The 17163-nt window shown below is 38.8% G+C and overlaps 1 protein-coding gene across 1 annotated transcript in view; it reads left to right on the top strand.

Annotated features, from left to right (window-relative positions):
* LOC148942152 (uncharacterized) overlaps positions 1-17163 on the top strand; it is a 146309-nt gene that overhangs the window by 67821 nt on the left and 61325 nt on the right. Inside the window, exons 9-10 of the mRNA XM_089103692.1 lie at positions 4637-4825; positions 13295-13417. Coding sequence (XP_088959818.1) covers positions 4637-4825; positions 13295-13417 — 312 coding nt within the window. The remainder of the gene's footprint in view (positions 1-4636; positions 4826-13294; positions 13418-17163) is intronic.

Genomic DNA, 17163 nt, shown 5'->3' with positions numbered 1-17163 from the left:
CTCTGATCAATGTTTTCGTTACTCAATATCACGTTTTCATATTCACTTGTTGCTAGCCTTAGTGACTTGGTCTTCTTAACATTAATTTTCCAACCTATTCTAGCACCCTGAACTCGCAAAGCCTCTAAAACTTCATTCATTTTGCTCACACTTTCATCTAGGATGCTTAAATCATCAGCATAATCCAAGTCCAGGAGACTTTTTCCTCCCCATTTGATTCCGTGGTCTCCCATTGCCTTTCCTGTGCTCCTTAAAACAAAGTCCATCAAAATAATCCATATAATACAATATTGGTTCAAATAAACTGACTCGTAGATTTTCCCGAACTTATAGAATTTTGAAAAACTTGCGCTTTACTGAAAACTGATCTTACTTGGCCTTTTTGAGAGAATTGAAATTGTGAACTATGATTTACTGATTTCATGGCCGGTGAAAGACTATTAAGAGCCTTATAAATTTTTATTTTCTGCAGGATACTTGAGGACTTGTGCTCCTAATCATGTTTTATCGCGTAGATGTTGTGTTTTCAGTTTTTTAAATTAATTTTTGTTCATTTTTAGGTTTTAAAAACATGCACAGTAATCCTTAAACAAAATGTTTTGCTTCAAGGTGATTTAACTAAACAAGTTACTCGAGTTTTCGTTAAAATAGGGAATTATACATGTATAGGTTTTACTTCATATCCCTCAAAAGCTTTCACAACAACAATCTGGAATTTCTGGAATCTCGAGCCAATTTATTTGAAATAGTTTTTGCAAAAACATGCTGCCTAAACGACGAAATAATAACTTTTGTTCTTTTAATATCCGAATTTGCTCTTTACTTTCAGCAGAAAAACTTATGTTTAAAAAAATTAGTCTTTTTTCGTTTTTAGGTTTAAAAAAAATGCAAAATATAACCTTGTAAAAAAGGTCTATGTCCAACTTAGGCAAAGAAACTATAGATGTCAACACGAGCTATCGTTCAAACAGGGTGTTAAAAGTAGGCTTCATTTCGCATCTCTCTTAAACTTTACATTAATAAAATGTGCAAGTTTGTCACATAGAAATTATGGGGTATACTATCCCTGACATTTTTTAGGTAGATGAAAAATTCAATTACTTATAAAAATATATACAGATTTATAAGCTACTGCAATTTTTCTGCCGCAATGTTGCAACGAAATTTGAACTTCTCGGACTCTATGAAAAAGAACGGTAAATATTCAGTGATTGGCCTATCCTGAAGGAACCATGCTATACAAAAATAATTGGTGCCATTAGATTCCATATTTTATGTTATTTCCAAATATCACGATCGCTTTTCTGAAAATGCACCCTCACCGTGATATGGCCCGCTGATATGGCCCATTGATTATATAAAAAAGAACCTCAGAGAAAACATTGCAGCAATGAAATTCTTACTTTAGAAAATACAGCATATTTCATGAATTAGATTACGGTGTTTCCTCCCATTTTTATCCACTGTTAAAATCATTTCAAATTGTATTTATACTCACAATTATAATGTTCCGTCTTAGGCGAAACTAAATTTCATCAAGTTCAAACTGCTAACTCCGTATTATCAACATAGAACCTATGACGTGTCACAAATTCAGTTAAAGGAATAATACATTATTAGGGCTACATCACGGGGGGGTGCATTATCATAAAAGTAACCATGATATTTGGAAATAACGTAAAATAAGGAATCTGATAGTCCTACTTTTATTTGTGTAGCATGTTTCTTTCAGAAGAGGCCAACCAGGTACTAAAAAATTGAAAAGCCGTTACTGACGTATATCCATTTGTTATAGCCTATCCGAAACATGAATTAATTGAGATTGCAGGTTAAATTTGACGGCTGATTATGGACCGTTTTCTCGTCACCTAGGGGACTTTAGTGAACAAGAACAGCCTTTTTTAAAGCTGGGTTGCTTTGTCTGAGTGAGGGGTTTCAGGCTTTTGAAAATTCTCAAATTGTAGTGTTATATATACAATTATTGTTCTGTTCAATCTACGCAATATCGTGATAATTTATAAAAAAAATTTAGAAACCGAGAGATATCTTTTTTTTTCAAAACGCGTTTTTAAACTTTTGGTTACAATGGCCTGTGGTATGCTCTTTAGTTAGCTGCTGAAGTGGCTGTGAGGGGTAGCGCTAAAAAGGTGGGACTGTAAACCTCTGGATATTGGTTTTCGACTATGTAGATTTATATGGTACCCTTTTCATACCCTTCTATTCCAGAAATTGCACCAAAAAATGCCATTTTTGATGCAATACGGGACTTAGAGTTATAGAGACAAATTTTCAAAGAGCACGTAGATATGATCAAAAGCTTTTGTATAAGCAATTTAACATCTCTGTACGATGTTGCAATAGCCTACTACTTCTGCTTGTTAGCCCACAATTAATTAAACTTACTAGGGGGATGGGAGGGACAGTGTACAAGCGGAATGATTGTAAAGTAATTTTTAAGGTTTTCGACCATAAAGAGTATGACTGTACTATTTTTATGCTTCCTAGTCTTTCTACTGCAGATATGGCACCAGACTGTACCAATTTTAGGTGCCATATGGCACTTCATAACGGGGTTATCAACATGAATTTATAAAAATCACGTGGATATAAAAATCAGATTTTTAAATGAGACCTTGAACAGCTTTCTTTGATGCTGCAGTAGCCTGCTAATTCTGTAGATGATTTTTGAAAAATATTAAGGGGGACTAGGAGGTGGAATACACAAGAAGGGGGATTTTAAACCTCAGGCCGTGGGTTTTCAACCATGGAGTTTATGACTGTACTCGTTTTATGCTTCCTAGCCTTTCTACTCCAGATATGGCACCAGACTGTACTACTTTTGGGTGCCATATGGCACTTCATGACGGGGTTATCAACATGAATTTATAAAAATCACGTGGATATAAAAATTAGCTTTTTAAATGAGACCTTAAACAGCTGCCTTTGATGCTGCAGTAGCCTACTAGTTCTGTAGATGATTTATGAAAAATATTAAGGGGGGCTGGGAGGTGGAGTACTCAAGAAGGGGGATTGTAAACCTCAGGCCTTGGGTTTTCGATCATGGAGATTATGATGGAACTCTTTTCATACTTCCCAGCCTTTCCATTTCAAGAAATGACTCCCCAAAGTGTCAATTTTAGGTGCCGTATGGCACTTTATGACGTCGTTGTCAAGTCAAATTTGTAAAAAGCGACTAGATGTAAAAATTAGCTTTTAAATGAGCCCTTTAACAGCTTTCTATGATGTTCTAATGCCCGTTAATGGCGAAGAAAAGAGGGGGAAAAAAATAAGAGAAACTAAAATTTTGAAAAGGTTTTTTCAAAAACCTTTTGAAAATTTTGAAGAAAAAAAGTTTTGAAATACAGCGGTTTTGGTGAATTTTTCTTTTTCTTCAACTCAAGTGGTTTCCGACGGTTTTTTCAAGTAATTTCTTTTTCCTCCAATGTCAGGTCTGGCCTCATCTACAGGTACGGCTAGATTTTTCTACCAGTCTTCACACAATTCTTTCTTTTTCAATAGATGTCCGATTAATTTTAATAATTTGAAAGATGTTGCAATTGAGATCATCCGGGTTGCAGCGGTAGCTAGCAACCTAGTAAGAGACGGTCATTTCAAACAGTCTTCAAACGTGAGTCTAATCACGCTCATTGAAAAAAGAAACGGTTTTTGAGGGATTTTAATTTCGTATCTTAGGATCTTCACCTGGCGCATACGAGACTGAATCAGGGAAATGAAAGAGGCGTGAAAAAAAAACGAAAAAAGGGACCGATATTGGCAAATTGTGCCACCTGTATAAGACATTGTATTTGAAGTCTCAGAGATTTTTTTTTTTTTTTTTTTTTTTTTTTTTTTTTTTTTTTTATACGTACGAAAAAAAGAGAAATCAAAAACGAGGTAATTTTGTCCTTTGCTTCACCTTTCTTTCCCATTTCTTCGTTTATTTTATACGCCAGTATTTTTTTTTTTAAGGGGAGAAGCCTAGGATTTCCGGGACTGTGACCAGCTTCACAGTGACTAGTGAGGTTTCCTGCAATTCTTGTGTTCGGTAGATTGTCTTACCTGCATTTGCTTGTTATTGCAAGTTCATCCAGGTGTTTGTGACGATTATGCCTTTACCGACTAAAATAGACGGTATAGTAACTAACAATAAGTAATTGGTTTCTCTGCAAAGCTTACAATGAAGCAGGAGGAAAATCACCCCTCCCCCTGAAACTCATTAAATGTGGTGATTTATGCTCTGATACAACTCAGATTCTTTAATTAACTTTTTATTATGACTCACCTAACTCCATATATTCAACTTCTACACCCACCTAAGATTTCTAAAATCTTGTTTGTACCTCACTCTAAAAGTCTGAACGGAAAAATAGAAGAAAATAGGTTTATCATTCTAGTGGGCGAGGGAGTCAAAAAATACTCCCTTTCATCTGATTCCTCCAGAAGTACGTTTTAAGGACATAATTTAACTAGACCCCTCCCCTCTCTTCTCAGTCTCTCTTTATGCAGATATGAATGTGAGATTATATTTGCAGAGAACGTAATTTATATAGAAAGTGCTCAGAAGTTTTAATTATCTGGTCCATATGTTCTCATCAATACCACAATATTATAGGCTTTCATACCAATTATTTTACAGAGGGCCGGTGTCATAGCAAGTGAGCTAAACCACGCTAAAAGTCCGTCAAGGACATTCGAGTGGAAAACTTTAATTTGGCGAAGGTCGCAGTGGATTGTGAAGAAGATGCCATACACTGGCACTGCATCAAGTGCAGGGATTGGACAATCATTAATTTCTACGGGTACATCTCAAGCAATTGGATCTCAGGTTAGCTTCCCCCATTGAAGTTCCCATTTGTTTATTTTGTGTTGTGTTCTTAAAATTAAACAGATGAGCTGGTGGACATATCCCTGTAATGCTATTAAAAAGTTTTGATTGAAGAATTTTATATAAAATCTGTAAAAAATAGATTTTTATGCAATCCTAGAACCATCCCCGCGTACCTCAGAAAATTCTGGATGTGCGCATTATTGTACTGTTGCATTAAACATGTGGTGTATTAACCACAAATGGTGGATTCGTTTAATCTTTACTGTACTGAAAATTAAGAAGGTGGAATATACTCCAAAAACATAAATATAACAAATTTTGTCTTTAACATAGCCTAAGGCGGCGAAAACCACCTTTAATTTTTAAATCATTTAATTAAAAAGTTAGTACTATGAAATATCCTAGCCCATGTGGTGTAGTAAACATATGGTTTATTTGTGGTGCATTGAGTCTGGCTATTATAAAGAAAAACCTTTGATTGATGCTACTACATACACTTATCCAGATTTTCTATTGGGAGAGGGGAAGGTGTAGGGTGGCTCAACGAGTAGGGTGCTAACCCCGAAAAACGTTTATTTTTGGCCCTCATTTTTCCTATTTACATTTCCAATTTTATGAGTCTTTATCTTCACTGCCAGGGCAAAATATGCAACACAGGGGTGTGTGTTTTGCAATTTAAAAAGAATGATCCTGTTATCGTTATGATTGCGTGTGGGAAAATATATAAGTGGTTATAATTACGTATGAAAAATTGCATTCTACTGCAAGCTAATTTGTCTAGAATATAGAGAATTCGTCAGGTGTGCGGGGGCAGTTAAATTGGATCCCAGTCATCACAAATGTGGCAAAAATACTAAATTAGAGTGGCATTATCATTTGCCTGTGTAATTTTTCTTATTTAGTCTAGAAAGGGCTGACCTTTTCTTTTTCCAAAACTTTATAAATGCGTTTTTTTTTTGTTTTGTTTTTTTATGCAAGCTCTATTTGCTATTATGTGATCCCTTGGCTACCGGTTCGCCACCCCCGTCTCTTGTCAACTGGAAAATCCAAAAAGGTGTAACGGGGGGCGGGGGTTCATAATGAGCCATTGATGTATAGAAAAAAGTCATAAACTACCAACATAAGTTGCTACTTTTATTTGATAATTCTAGAATGCTGCCTCAACAGTGTGTGTGTTTAGGAGGGGGGTACAGCTTCTTTAGTATCATAAATTTTGTGATGAACGAAAACATTAACGTCAGTCAAAGCAGGGACGGATCTGGAGGATTCACAAGAGGCGTCATAGCTCAATAGTTGTAAAGGGAATATTGCCCCCTTCACAATGATGTTTTGCTAATACCGGAATTTAGCTATCGCTAATTTGAGCCAATCAGAATTTTTCATTGAATTTTTCAGACAATCGAAATTATATGAAAATCTGATCGGATTAAATTTGTCTTATTAAATATCAGTATAAGTAAAATCTAGTTAGGCATAGCCGAAGCACCTACCTCTTCTAACATGGAACATTGAAAGACAGGAGGCGAGTTAAGGGTTGGGGGGTTCAGGGTTAGCAAAAATATACTGAAGCAATAAAAGATGTACTCAATAAATCAAGTCAATCAATCAATTTTATTATTACGCCAAAATATCCAAAAGAATAGCATAGGCATGTCAAAAAATAAGACGTTAATCACTGTGACATGTTATTATAATGTTTACAAAAGTGTGGCACAAAAGAACGATCATATCGCACACTACAATAATCCGGAGGAGACTTGATTTTTTCTTTTCTCTAATGTGACCCCAAGGTGGGGTATGGATTTTTAGGAGCTAGCTGCAACTCTGACAGGATACTACAAAATAGATTCGACGTCAGACAGGGCTTTCCGCAAGTCATGAACAACTCTTGATGCCTGGCAGATAGTGTATTCAGGCCTAATAATGTCAGAATCTTCTTATATGATTTATATTTATACCCAAGGATGAATCGGCATGAGCGTTTTTAAATTCGCTCGATTTTAAGATCCTGAGCTTTGGTGAGTCCGGGATGCCAAACTTGGCATCCATATTGCAGGGCAGGACGAACGTAGGTTTTATAGAGGTTGGTCAAGTTCTGGGGGGATAGTCCAAATCTTCGTAGCTGGGCAAATTCTCTGAGAAGATTGGCTCCTCTCTCAACCAATTCGGAGGTTTGGGATTCCCAGTCAAGGCTATTGTCGATGATGATCCCAAAAATTTTCGCGGACTCCACTGCTTTAAGATCAACCTCAGATTCTATTTGTTCAGAAATATGCTTTGCAAAGTTGACTCGGTAGACCACACTTTTTTCAGTGCTGATTTGAAGTTTGGCCTCGATTGCTTGACGCCGCATCTCATCAAGGATGTGCTTGAGTGCTGGTGATTTGGACAAGGCCAAAGGTGGCCAAAGGCGAAAGGTGGGTAGTTTCAAGGCGTCTGCAAATTTAAGTCTATGTTTTAGTTGGATTACCAGCTTATTTACAACTATGAAGAAAGCATGGCCCAAGTTTGGTACCCTGAGGGGCTCCGCAGGTGATGGGGAGACAACAAACATCTTTGTTGTGTGCGCCTGTCGCTCAGAAAACTGGCCATCTTTCTAACAAGAAATTGTCGAGCTTTCGTTTCAGCAGTTTTAGAAACAACGATACAATGGTCTAAGAGGTTGAACGCCTTGACCATGTCCCCAATAAGAACATTGACGTAAGAGCCAGGATTTTCAAGGTGGCTCAGGATTTCTTCCATCATGATGACAAGGTAGTATATAGTGTTGTGCTTGGAGTGGAATCCAAATTGCTGTGGATCAAGCGATTCCTTGATATCGTCATAGAACCAGCTAAATTGAATGTCTTAAAAAATTTTCGAGAAGTTCGAAGTCTTCGAGATAGGCTACATGTCTTTAACTTGTGTCGGGTTTGGCATCTCTTGGATAGGGACGATATACGTCACCTTAAATCGCTGGGGGAAGGTTCCCTCAACAAGACACTGATTGAAAACTGCAGCAAGTGGTGAAGAAAGCTCCTTCGAACACTGGGCAATGATTTTGGTGGGGACTTCGAAAGGAACATGATGCTTTATTCTGGTCCACCTTGCTAATCTTTTTCTCGACTTCTAGGGGAGTGATTATCGGTATTTCGTTCAGTGTTCCGTCGAATTCGGGTAGTTGCTGAAGAGGTCGATTTTTAGAGCATATTTCGGCGAAGTAGGAGTTTATTTCGTCTGCTGACAAGGGTCTCCCCTCTTGATCAAAATTTTGGAGTTCCAAGATTGACGACCGAGTAGTTTCTTGACTGTAGTTTGAAATTTCTTGGGATCTGTCTTCGAAAGTTGTTCAACTACTTTGGCTCCGTATTGTCGGCGGGCAGATCGACATTTGTTCACAACTACATTCCGCAACGTCCTTGCCTTACTCTGGCACCCTTTGTCAAACAGCTGGTCACGTTCGTTTATTATTCGTCTGTTCCCGTCCGTCTTCCCGGGCTTGTCCAGGGCTTTAACCTTTTTCTGTTTTTCAGGAATGCACTGTTGAAATCTTTCGAAAAGGCAATCCAGAAGAAATTCAGATATCTCGTTAGCTCCCTCGAGTCTCAGCAACTCAGTCCAGTTCGTCAAGAAGAGGCATTTTCTGTAATTCACGACGCCCTCTTTGGTGATAGGGCGGTATGTTCTAATCTCATATCTATTTTTTGGCTTGTAGCCATTTGGCACCAGGCGAATAATTAGATGGTCTCCTCTTCCAAGTGGGTGCTGAGTTTCGGGCTCGCGAAAGCGATCTGCACAGTTAGTGAAGATACGGTCGAGAGTCTTTTCTTTTCTGGTGGGACAGTTGACTATCTGTTTCAGGAATAATATTTCATACACCAACGATAACTTTATGTCATTAAAATCTCCAGCGATGATTGTCGCAGCGCAGGGGTATTTGCAGTGAATCCAGTCCATGCAGTTTTGCAGGTAAGAGAGTAACTCTTTACGGAACAGTCCATTTGAGGGGTAAAAAACGACTCCGTAGACAATGCACCCAAAGACTTCAGGTAGCCATTGAGGCCTAACCCATAGCCACTGGACTTCTAAAAATCTGTTCCTCGGGACTGGTATTTGCAGAATCCGAGATTTAATGGAAGATTTGTACAGAAAACCGACGCCTTCTCCATGATGGACTGGAGTTCCGTCAGTGTCACACCGTGGTAACAGATGGAAGTTGTACCCGTCGATTTCTACGAAATCTGCCGAGGCCACCCATGTTTCAGTAATTGCTATGATTTCAATATTATCACGGCGTACGAAGTGTTCGAGCTCCTCAGTCTTATTTCCGAGGGACTGGGTGTTGATGAGCGCCATGTTAGGAAAAGAACTGAAAATATGTTTTTTTTTCTTCCAGGTTTGAGGTACTTCTGTTAAAGTGTGATATGAAAAATAAACCCCAGCAAAATAAACTTAGTGAATTCCCATCCCCTTATACTTACTTACTTAAGTCCCATCCATCCTCATGGGACATCTTGGGGCCACTCCTTTCAAAGAAACCTGATGAACTAGGGCTCGATATGCTGTTCTGTCAAGTGCGTTTCGGGATGGTTGGGCAATGCGTTGTCAGTCAAAGTTTTCCATCCACCTTTTGCGCGGTCTTCCCCGTGGTCTATGCCCTTAAGTTGTCCCTTCAAGCGCGATCCTGGGTAGTTGTTCGGTATTCATTCGTTTTACGTGGCCGAACCGGCGCAGTTGCTGTTTTCAAATTTTGTTCCGGATAGTGTCTTGCGACTTCACACTTCTGCGGACTTCTTCGTTTGCGATATGGTCAGTATATTTGATCTTGGCTATCCGGCGCAGACATCTCATTTCGAACGCAAGGAGGTTGCGCTTGTTTTCATCTTTTAATGTCCAGGTTTCACACCCATATAGAGCAATGGGTATGATCAGACTGTTAAATAGATGCACTTTCAGATGGCTTGAAAGGTGGTTAGATTTTCAGATTTTTGATAGACTTTTGAAGCTGGAGCTAGCAAGACCGAGGCGGCGTTTATTGTCAACAGTGTGGAAGTTGTCAGCTGTTAAGAGACTGCCGTGGTAAAGGCATTTATTGATTCTTTCCACTTATTCACCGTCTCTAACATTCGAGGGGGAGGGGTTTGTTATCTTCTATCGTGATATGAGCATGATTTTGATCTTGTTTGCGTTAAGGTGCATACAAAACGGCTTTGTTGTTTGGGAGATAGAGTTCATGCGTGGCAGTGGATATGTAGACGATACCATCCATATATATAAGTCTTTCAACTAGGATTCCTTCTATTCTGGCTCCATATTCGACGGGTATCAGGGAGATGATGGCATTCAGAAACAGGTTAAACCAGTGTGGCGAGAGGATGCATCCTTGCAGGACTCCGGAAGTTGTTGGGAATTCACCAGAGAGCCCATCAGTGGTCAGTATTTGACTTTTAAATTGGTTGTACATGTCCTCAGTGATTCTGACTATTTCATCTGGGACACCGTAGTGTCTTAGAATATGCCACAAGCCTTTCCTCCATATTAGGTCAAAGGTCTGTTGGAGGTCAATAAAGAGCGAACAGAAGTATCTGCGAAACTCAAGGAACCGTTCCATCAGCTGACGCACAGTAAAGATTAGTTCAAAAGTTGATTATCCCGATCAACTGCCCACATGATACTCTCTTAAAACAGAGGTGGTGATTGTTTGAATTCTGTGGAGCAGGATCCTAGTCAGGAGTTTTGTTTTGGTGGCTTGTGAGGCTAATGGGCCGGTCTCTTATACTTATAAGAGATTAAATAAAAAAAGAAGTTTTCAACTGAAAGTAAGGAACAACATTCGCTCTTCAACACTAAAGTTTGACTTTTGTTCCAATTATTTAAGAATGGGTCCTGAAACACAAGAGCCGTTTCACTAGAACAATAAGCTTTTTTAAAAGTTCTAAAAAAAACTCTAGTGTAAAGAACGAGGTATTGAGGAGTATATACATATATGTATACATATATACATATACATAAATGTATATACATATACATTTTTATCTAAGTGTATTTCTAACATTGCTCCAAATACCTTCATTTTGTATTGGGTATAGGGAAGGGAAATCAGTAATCGATACTTGGGAGTAGTTTTTCTAAGAAATGTGGTAGCCAGGTTTCGAAATTTAAGTTCGTCTGGTTTGTAACGGTTTGAGGTAATCTAAAAAATTCAGAGAGGACAACCCTCCTCGTATACGTAATAAATTCTGTTCGTTTTAAGTTTTAGTGTTCATCCTTACCTTGAGTTGAAAAAACTTGTTTTTTTTCAATATAATTTCTGATCGTTTTTTTAAATAATGCCGGGAAATTCTGCTCCCCCTCCTTGGAATATTCCCTTCCCCCATGAAAATTTCTGCATGGACCCCCCCCCCCTAAAAATGTCTGTATGCTTCCCAATAACTAATACTGTATGTAAACAATGGGTAAACTTCATAGCTTGTAGCCCTGCCCCTGGGGACTGTGGGGGGTCAAGTCATCCTCAAAGACATAGTTATTAGATTTTTTGACTATACTGAACGAAATGGCTATCTCAAAATTTCAATTAGGTGACTTTGGGGAGAAAAGGGGCGTGGGGGGGGGGGGGGGGTTAGCTGCCCTCCAATATTTTCTGTCCCTTTAAAAGGGCACTAGAACTTTGTTATTTGCAATCAAGTGAAGCCTCTCCCGATCTTCTAGGATCACTAGTTCGATACGATCACCCCTGAAAAAAAAAATAATAATAATCACGCATCCGAGATCTTTCTTCTGGCGAAAAATGCAAAATTCCACATTTTTGTATATAGGAGATTGAAGTCTCTACAGTAGGGCTCTTTGATGTGCTGAATCTGATTATGGAATTTTCATTAAGATCTCTTGATGTTTTGGGGTGTTTTCCCCGTGTTTCCAAAAATTGGGCAAGTTTTCTCAGGCTTGTAACTTTTGATGGGTTGTAATTTTATATATTTTGAATAAGCATCAAAATTTGATTCTTTTGATGTTTCTATTGTTATCAAGACTCTGTTTCTTGGAGCTCGGTTGCTATTGTGTCTTACTTAGAGTTCGTTATCACGAGCTGTTTGAAAGTTAATTCACATTTAAAAACTTAACCCTATTTTCCCTATTGTGATTTCGTTGTCAAATTCGGGCTGCCTCAGTTTCTTGTACCTAAAAACTTCTATTTAGCCAAGGAGGACGGTAAGGGGAATTGTGTTTCGGTATTTCCTTGATTCTTAATGGATAAGCTTTCCGAAAAACACATAACGAGAGTGGTAATCATCAGAACCTGTATGCATTTTTATCTAAGTGTATTTCTAACATTGCTCCAAATACCTTCATTTTGTATTGGGTATAGGGAAGGGAAATCAGTAATCGATATTTGGGAGTAGTTTTTCTAAGAAATGTGGTAGCCAGGTTTTGAAATTTAAGTTCGTCTGGTTTGTAACGGTTTGAGGTAATCTAAAAAATTAATTTGTCATTCTAACATAATGTACTTATCTTGTCTCTGTCAATGGTATCTTTTGTTGTCTGCCAGTGCTGAATTGGTTTCAGGTAGATATAGTCTCATTGAAAATTTTCTGGAAGCAACGGAAGGATGTGAATCTTCGTTTGATTTTGTGGAAGGAAGAGAAATGGTAAATAAGTTTTAACGTTCGTGATACTCGTTAAGAAGGATGGAGGCGTTCAGATAACCCAAGCCCCCTCCCTTGGGGAGAAGCTAGTATTAATGGAAATCTAACCTCTGATAGTGTTTCAAGTGCTTGGGCCTATATACTATTCCTATACCCCTTTTCTTCTGAAATCATATCTTTTTTGGCAACACAAAAGAAACACACTACTGCCCAAACACAGTGTTTGGCAGCACAAAAGAAACACACTGTTCAATTGCCCATATAATTCTCTTTCAAACTTTAACAATTACTACTACCGTAATTGCATCTCAACCTCCCTCATCCAAAACATAATCAAGAGATATGAGGTGATCCCCAATCCGTCCCACCCAATCCCTCGTCAAGGTCTAGTTATAAGTTATAAAGCTAGTTATAAAGCTAAGTCTAGTTATAAAGCTAAAGTGTCTAGTTATAAAGCTAAGCTGTATGCAAAACTTTGATGGTTTATATATTATTCTTTTTACTTCTACCTTGTCAGCAGTTTAATTGTGATGCCAAGTAATGCAATACCCCCCCCCCAAAAAAAAAACACAAAAAATAAAAAGAAGTCAATAAACTTGTGCATGTAACCTAGGGTATCCGAGTATTACGGGAGATGTACTTGCGAGGCAATTGTGATGGTAGTGATTGCTATTTTCTTGGAAGAGCATTGAATGGGCATTCAAATTATATATTCCTGTTACTATCTAGTTTCTCTGTTACAAGCGAATATTACCGTGGTAGTGGTCCCCTTGTCCTCCCCCCCCCCCTCATCTCCTTGGCTTTAATTATTCTAAAGCTACTAACATCACATAAATGTCTATTTAAGGCTGGCTATTTACTTGTGAAGCATCGCATCCGCTCTACAAATACTCAATGGCCAGTTTGGAGGTGGACAAATTTTTTTCATAGAACATGGATGATATTCTGGAATATTCTCTTTTTCTTAGTTGTAAGTGTTTTCTTTGCTTCTTATTTCTCAAATGAAAGCTATTGCTTTTTTTCACTGTCTTATTAAAGAAATTTATCCGTTTTTCCCAATACTTTCATTTTGTTTTAATTGTAAACGGAAAGGCAGTGTGGTCTTTTAAATAAGCGTGGTCTAAATTATGTAAGTAAGAGCTACTGATGGTCTCAAAACAGCATGGAATACAAATTTGATGCTGCATTGGAGTATCTACTATCCTGAAAGTGCCAAGAACAGACGGCTGTTGGTATCCTACCTTCAGTCTACGTTAGACACATTACGTCAGCGGTATAGCCGCCCGGGCTTCATATTAGCTGGTGACTTCAACCAAACAAAGAAACAATGGCTTGCTAATATGCTGGGTATGTCACAAGTGGTCAAGATACCCACCCATGTGACCGGGAGTACCCTTGACCTTATTCTTACAAACCTTGCTCCATATTACAAAGACGTGTCTTCGAACGGGCCATTGGGCAAATCCGACCATCACACTCTGCTGATGAAGGCAAAAAGTGAAATCAGGAAGCTTAAGAAAATAAAAGTACTCCGGAGACCTATCACGAGGTCTGCTATTAATACGCACGGAATGTGGGTCGGTACTCACTGCTTCAGCAAAGTATACAACAAAAGCGATGTCAACAGGAAAGCAGAAATATTTCAGTCCCTACTCTATGAGAAATACTTAGAAGTTTTCCCGGAAAAGCAATTTGTCGTGAGCGAATCTGACAAGCCCTGGATCACTCCAAAAATAAAACAGCTGATTCGCAAAAAAACCACTGTAAGGCAGTCAAGTGGTGACGCAACGTCGTTACGATTATTAAGAAACAAAATCGTTAGCCTTTGTCGCGAGGCAAGAAAGTCCTTCGGAAAATCCCTTTTGGACACTGAAATAAAAAAGGATCCCCGTAAATGGCACCGTCTAGTGAGGCAGATTGCTGGAAAAACAGTATCATCCAGTATCCGTATTCTGAACGATGATGGGTCACTCGTGAGTGCAAATGACGTCAACAATTACTTTACTGACATTTGTACATCCTTTCCTGCCCCAACTAACACTGAAATAGAGAATCTACTGTCAATATGCCCTGACGAAGGTGAAATCGAAATAGTTGAGTATCAAGTTTTCAATGAGCTGAACAAGTTGTGTCCATCCAGTAGCTCTTTTCCTGAAGAGCTACCTATAAGGTTAATACGAGAGTTCTCTCTTTTCCTTGCCAAGCCACTTGGACACATCATCAGCGAATGTTTCGCCCAGTCAACTTTCCCGTCGTGCTGGAAACGCGCATTTGTGAGTGTTATACCGAAGACTAAAACACCCAAATCTTGCAACGAGTTACGACCGATATCAATCACATCTACCTTTGCAGAAGTCACCGAGTCATTCATCCTGCGTGAATTGCTCAAGCAAACGCGGGAAAACATAGACCGTTACCAGTATGGTGGCCTCAAAGGTTGCAATACCTCGATATACCTCGTGCGCCTAGTTGACATTATCTTTAAGTTGCTTGACATGGGCAGTACCTTCATCGACCTAGCTCTCGCCGATTTCAGGAAGGCATTTGACCTGATTTGTCATCTTACGGAAACAAAAAATATGCGAGCTATGGGCGCACAGAAGCGGTCTCTTGCATTAGTGATGAGCTTCCTTCAGGACAGAATGCCGTGTGTATTTCCATTGTTTGAAGGTGAATTGATCTCATACTGGTCTAAACTTACCTGTGGAGCCCCTCAGGGTACAAGACTTGCTGGTTTCATATTTATCTCCCTCGTCAACTTCCTCCTTCAGAATTTCGAAGAGCGACTCAAATTCGTCGACGATTTATCATTTGTCCTCAAATACCTCGTGAGAGAAGGTGTAATTGAACGTCAGTTCAGCGAGACCCTTCTGGCATCCTTCTCTGAGGACTGTGAACGTTACAAGTTGACACTGAATGCAGATAAATCAACGATCCTCAGGTTTTGCCCCTTAAAACGTGATCTGGAATTCCCGCAAGTCCCTTTCCCTATTGTTCCATCTGCAAAAATCCTCGGAGTCACATTATCGATGGACTGCACATTCACCGACCACGTGGAGAAGGTTATTAAGGCTGGCAATGCATCATTTCAGATCCTAGTCCTGATGCGCAGGTTTGGCTGCGACACTCAAAGCCTAAAAAATGCCTATATTACGTATGTGAGACCTCTACTCGAATATGCCGTCGCTGTCTGGGGACCTTTTGTCCAGAGCATCCACTACCTTTGCGATGACCTTGAATCTTTGCAGAAACGAGCTGTTAACATAATCGTTGGTAACAGAAGTGACGACTACAACAAACTCTTGCAAGAACTGAACCTTGAATCTCTCAGCGACAGACGATTATCACTGATCATGTCCCTCGGCAAATCACTGCTATCTTCGCCCCATCACAGACTGATCCTCCCACCTGATGCTCCTGTTAACCAAAGAACCAGATCCCAGTCGAAGCTACAACCCCCTGTCTGCAGGACCAACCGCTACAAAAACACGTTTGTCCCCTTTTTCGTTGAAGCATACAACAAGAATTAGTGTTATTTGAATTCACTTGTTAGTGTTTTTATAGTGTTCTTTGTATTTTTTTTTTTTTTCTTCTCATATTGTTGTAAAGACGACATAAATTAGCCATGGCTACGCTGTTCGATCTTAATAAACCTATGTCTATGTCTATGTCTATGTCTCACCTGGCATCCGTGAACTCCTGTTTCAACTCTCTGATGCTCATGCGGAGGAGCAAATACCTGCTAACACCGTTTAAAGTAAGGCTCTTCAATTCATTCACCATCCTTATTGCCATTTATACTTTTGAATCTTGAACTCTTAAAACAGAAGACCAGTGCCGCCTCGCTGATCTTAGAGAATGTCTGAGAATCCTTCTACGCGCAGAAGAAGATAGAAGTTTATATAGGGGTTACATCAATAGAGTAGTGAAAGAAGAGACCCCATAACGACTTTAGAGAATAGATGGGACTTAAATCAAGCAAGTCTGGTTAGTTTTGATATCTTTCTTTTTTTGTAGATCTTGATGTAGATTATTTCAAAAACTTGACTAGTTGCCCCTGACAGAGTAATTAAATTCGCCAGCTGTTCCCAACCTTCTTCTTCTCACGCTCCCTCGGCAAGGCTATTTCATACAATACAATGCGTAGTCCATACGCTGCATTTAATGGGTTTTTTTTTTATGAATTTTCATAATTTTTTTATGAATTTAATTTATGAATTTTGATAATTTCGTAGTTGTTCATAAAATAAAACAGAAGAAATTGATTTGAAGGTGAGAACCATGTTCGGTGATGCTGATTTTAGGAGAAGGTTGTTGGTGGTTATGTGTACCGCGTAAAGTTATGCACTTGCTACTGGTTAGCTACCATTTCACAGGTACTGTCTTTGGCTTTTCTTATCATCTGCAGTCGATAAAATACTGGTATTTATTGGCTGTTTTTGGAGCAGGGAGGGGTTAATGGTGGCTGGTATTTGGTTTAATGAAAATATTTGCTTTGGGGAATTGAAAATTAGATGGCAATATTGTTTGCATAGAAATTGTAAATTACCAAAATCTTGGTTGCTTGCACTTTACAATTGTTTAGATTTCATGAATTTTAGTCGACTAAGGTCAAGCTCTATTTAAAGTCAAAACTATTCTTTTAGGTTCTGTAAACTGGTACATATTCTTAGTTAGCATATTTAAAATTGTGTTATTATGTAATCGGTCAATTGT

Source organism: Artemia sp. Qi Xiang Cuo, chromosome 17 (assembly GCF_049724085.1).
Source record: "Artemia sp. Qi Xiang Cuo chromosome 17, ASM4972408v1, whole genome shotgun sequence".
Taxonomy (NCBI): domain Eukaryota; kingdom Metazoa; phylum Arthropoda; class Branchiopoda; order Anostraca; family Artemiidae; genus Artemia; species Artemia sp. Qi Xiang Cuo.
The sequence above is the reverse complement of the archived record's forward strand: the minus strand, read 5'-3'. Positions and strand labels throughout refer to the sequence as shown.